The 3,048-nt window shown below is 36.2% G+C and overlaps 1 protein-coding gene across 1 annotated transcript; it reads right to left on the bottom strand.

The window, feature by feature from the left end:
• Positions 1-133: 133 nt before the first annotated feature.
• On the bottom strand, positions 134-2,523 carry LOC111395527 (cytochrome P450 CYP72A219-like). Its single transcript, XM_023021548.1, has 5 exons — positions 2,128-2,523; positions 1,818-2,038; positions 1,419-1,663; positions 871-1,255; positions 134-656 (listed from the first exon to the last, which is right to left on the bottom strand). Exons 1-5 carry the CDS (start codon positions 2,399-2,401, stop codon positions 231-233), a joined length of 1,551 nt encoding a protein of 516 aa, XP_022877316.1. The 5' UTR covers positions 2,402-2,523; the 3' UTR covers positions 134-230.
• Between the last annotated feature and the right edge of the window lie 525 nt (positions 2,524-3,048).

Below are 3,048 nucleotides of genomic sequence, written 5' to 3'. Positions count from 1 at the left end.
AAAAAAAAAAAAAAAAAAAAAGGAGGAACGAAGAAAAAATCATATTCGGTGTACTGTCCAATGCAGTTTAGGTTGCATACCAAACATGCAGTGTGCTTATGTGACAGATAAAAAAAATAAGCCAAACCCCAACTTCTGTAGTAAAATGATCAGTCTTATTTGATGCAATTAAAATTCATATTATAAGTTTGATACACTGCATTATAAGTTCGATACGTTACATAATTGGGCTATATCTTGTGCAGAATTAGGTGAGCACCATGCTGAGGTTGAAGAATTATAATTGTGTGAGGAGCATGCGTATAGGATGGAGAGAGCTCAAAAGAGAAGCGTTGTAGAATCATTGCCAATGCCATTTTGGCCTCTATCATGGCGAAAGTTTGTCCAACACAAATCCGAGGCCCCCACCCAAAAGGGAAATATAAACCTTGTTTCTTTTGTGCCTTTGACACTCCTTCACTAAATCTCTCTGGTTTAAACTCCATTGCATCTTCTCCCCAGATTTCTTGGTCATGATGTAATAAGACCGTTGGTAATGTAAGCTGCGTCCCAGCTGGGAGCAATAATTCCCCCAATCTCGTGTCATTTTTAATATTTCGGCCAAGAGCAACAACCGGTGGATATAGTCTCAAGACCTCGTACAAAATCATGGTAACCTGCAATGAAGATCTCTTAAGTATATATGATATCATTCAAGAGAGAACTATACAAAATGTTTAACTTCTTTTTTCTTATTTAATAATGCTTAATGCTATCTAATCCACTTTTCCAAACATGTCAAAATAGTTGCATGCAGGGGAAGTACTATGAGAATGGTCTATCAAAGGTGTTTCAATCATATTTTACTTTTAATTAATGGAAAATACTTACAATTTTGAGGTGATTTAACCCATCAAAATCTGGTTTTTTACTACCAAATACTTGCAAGACTTCTTTTCTAGCACGCATCTGCCAGTCTGAATGTGTACTCAATAGAACCAGTGTCCAGACAAGCAAAACAGAAGTGGTCTCCTGTCCAGCAAAATAGAACAGCTTGCATTCTTCGACAACGTCATCTATGCTCATTCCAAAACTCTTGTTACCATGTTGTTCGATTTCTTGGAAATTTGATTCCAACAATATGCCCAATAAATCATCATTACTTGCTTCGCCGGCCTTCATTGCCTTCACCCTTCTATTGATAATATCTCTAATAGATGCTTGAACTTGCTTTTCAATAAATTTCATTCTTCTGTTTCTCTTAGTCGGCACAAACCTGTAGGCAAGAAATGGATCACTTCAGTGAGAAAAAATTATTCGTGTAAACTGATGACTTCATGAAAAAAAATAAAAAATAAAAAATAAAAGAAGAGTATTGGAAGTACTAAGTTTATGAGGTAGAAATTTCTTCAATACTAGTCAAAAATGTATTTTCTTACCTCCATCCAGGAACATAGATCGACTGGGAAGCCTTGATGATGTGTTCAGCCTGTTCTCTCTGAAGTTCGAATATCCTTCTTCCTTCTTGGTAGCTACTACCAAATGAGGTTCTTGAAATTGCATCACTGGTTAGATTTTGTAGATAAGGCCACACGTCCAAGTCACACGATCCTCCTGGAGAGAGACTCTGTTCCCATTTGCCCAAAATCTCATCACAACTCAAATAAAAAGCTGGCATCATAAGCTGTAAGGAGGAGGGGTGAAAAGCAATCCAGTCAGCATTAAGTGCTCTTTAGGTATGAAATCCTTTGTTTCTTAAGAAAGTACCACATCTTGAAATTTAGTAATTTTGACATTTGAGCACTTTTAAATAAGCGGTCTAAGGTAGGAAAAAAAACCTTCAACTTCTCAAGATGGAAAGCAGGGTTGATGATTTTTCTGTGTTTCGCCCATTTTTCTTCTTCATAGCTCACTACACCTTGTGCGAGCAGCTTGGTCAATGGATTCATGCTTTTTGGCTTCTGGTAGATATATATCTTAGTTAGGACCTCCTTTGCGAGTTCTGTGTCCGTGATTATAACTGATGGTTTCGGCCCAAGCCATATAAAGGAATCAGTACCTGGAAGTTACGGCACTTTCAGTAAGGCGGATTAGACTCTATGAGACAGTATTAAACAAGAAAATTTGAACAGTCCAGATAAGCCATACCATATTCCTGAAGTGTTTTGATGAATAAGGGTATTACTCTTGGCTTGATATCATCTGAGATATTGATTGGCTTCGATTTGGCCTTTTGGATCATACTTATCATATCTTTCAGATCACCATAAAGGAATCGATACGAGTTTCCATTAAGACCTTGCTGTCTCAGACTTTTTTCCATCTTCTTGGGCTTAAACCAAACCCAATTCAGCACCCTCCATGTGTATATCAGTAACACAAAAGCACAGCACACACCAATTATGTAGTATATAATCTCCATGTTCACGCATACGATTGCTGCCCTAAATCTCCCTCTATATATAAGAGGATTTCTTCCAATGGATTTTTCTTTGTTTTCTTTTCAAATTATTTGTTATCTTCTGGATTAGTACGACTATTGTTTGTTGACTTCTAGAAGATTGTTTGTTTAATATATTGCGAGGTGCTTAGTCGAAGAAGATAACTCCACAAAAAATAGGATATTGAGACTTGAAATTATTCTTAAAACAATTTTATTATGATCAGAGTAATCCAAGTCTATACAAGTTGTTTATTATTTTTATATTTATTCAGTCTCTGATTGAGGGGCATTATTTCCTAATAAAAATGGCTTTTTTTGACTGTTGGTGCACAATCTTTCAAGACTTGGTGAAATGCAAGTCAAAAATAAGTCTAGTTGGGGTCCAATAAAGGTTGGATTTCTTCTGAAAATGAGAAAATAATGCCCCTCAAACAAGTACTCAATGTAGGTTTTATCCCTGGACATGCCTTGTAAGATGTTGACATGTTTAAGTAGGTTAATCTTGGAATTTGTTTGGTCGTTTGAGTCCCAATCGGATCAAATTGTTCGTTGAAACTTCATAGACTGTGATATTCTACTGAAACTTGGGGTTCCATTTTAGAAAATAAACCTTATTAAAAGAAGTA

The sequence above is a fragment of the Olea europaea genome, chromosome 6 (genome assembly GCF_002742605.1).
Source record: "Olea europaea var. sylvestris chromosome 6, O_europaea_v1, whole genome shotgun sequence".
In the NCBI taxonomy this organism is placed as follows: domain Eukaryota; kingdom Viridiplantae; phylum Streptophyta; class Magnoliopsida; order Lamiales; family Oleaceae; genus Olea; species Olea europaea.
Note: the sequence above shows the minus strand (reverse complement) of the source record. Positions and strands in the feature narration are given on the sequence as shown.

What these genes read in the sequence shown, in the direction of transcription:
- LOC111395527 (XM_023021548.1), bottom strand. Translation starts at nt 2,401, where the DNA reads ATGGAGATTATATACTACATAATTGGTGTGTGCTGTGCTTTTGTGTTA. An exon ending in ATCTATGTTCCTGGATGGAG is followed by an intron (nt 1,256 to 1,418) that starts GTAAGAAAATAC and finishes TCTTGCCTACAG; the next exon opens with GTTTGTGCCGACTAAGAGAA. An exon ending in GGTTAAATCACCTCAAAATT is followed by an intron (nt 657 to 870) that starts GTAAGTATTTTC and finishes TCTTCATTGCAG; the next exon opens with GTTACCATGATTTTGTACGA.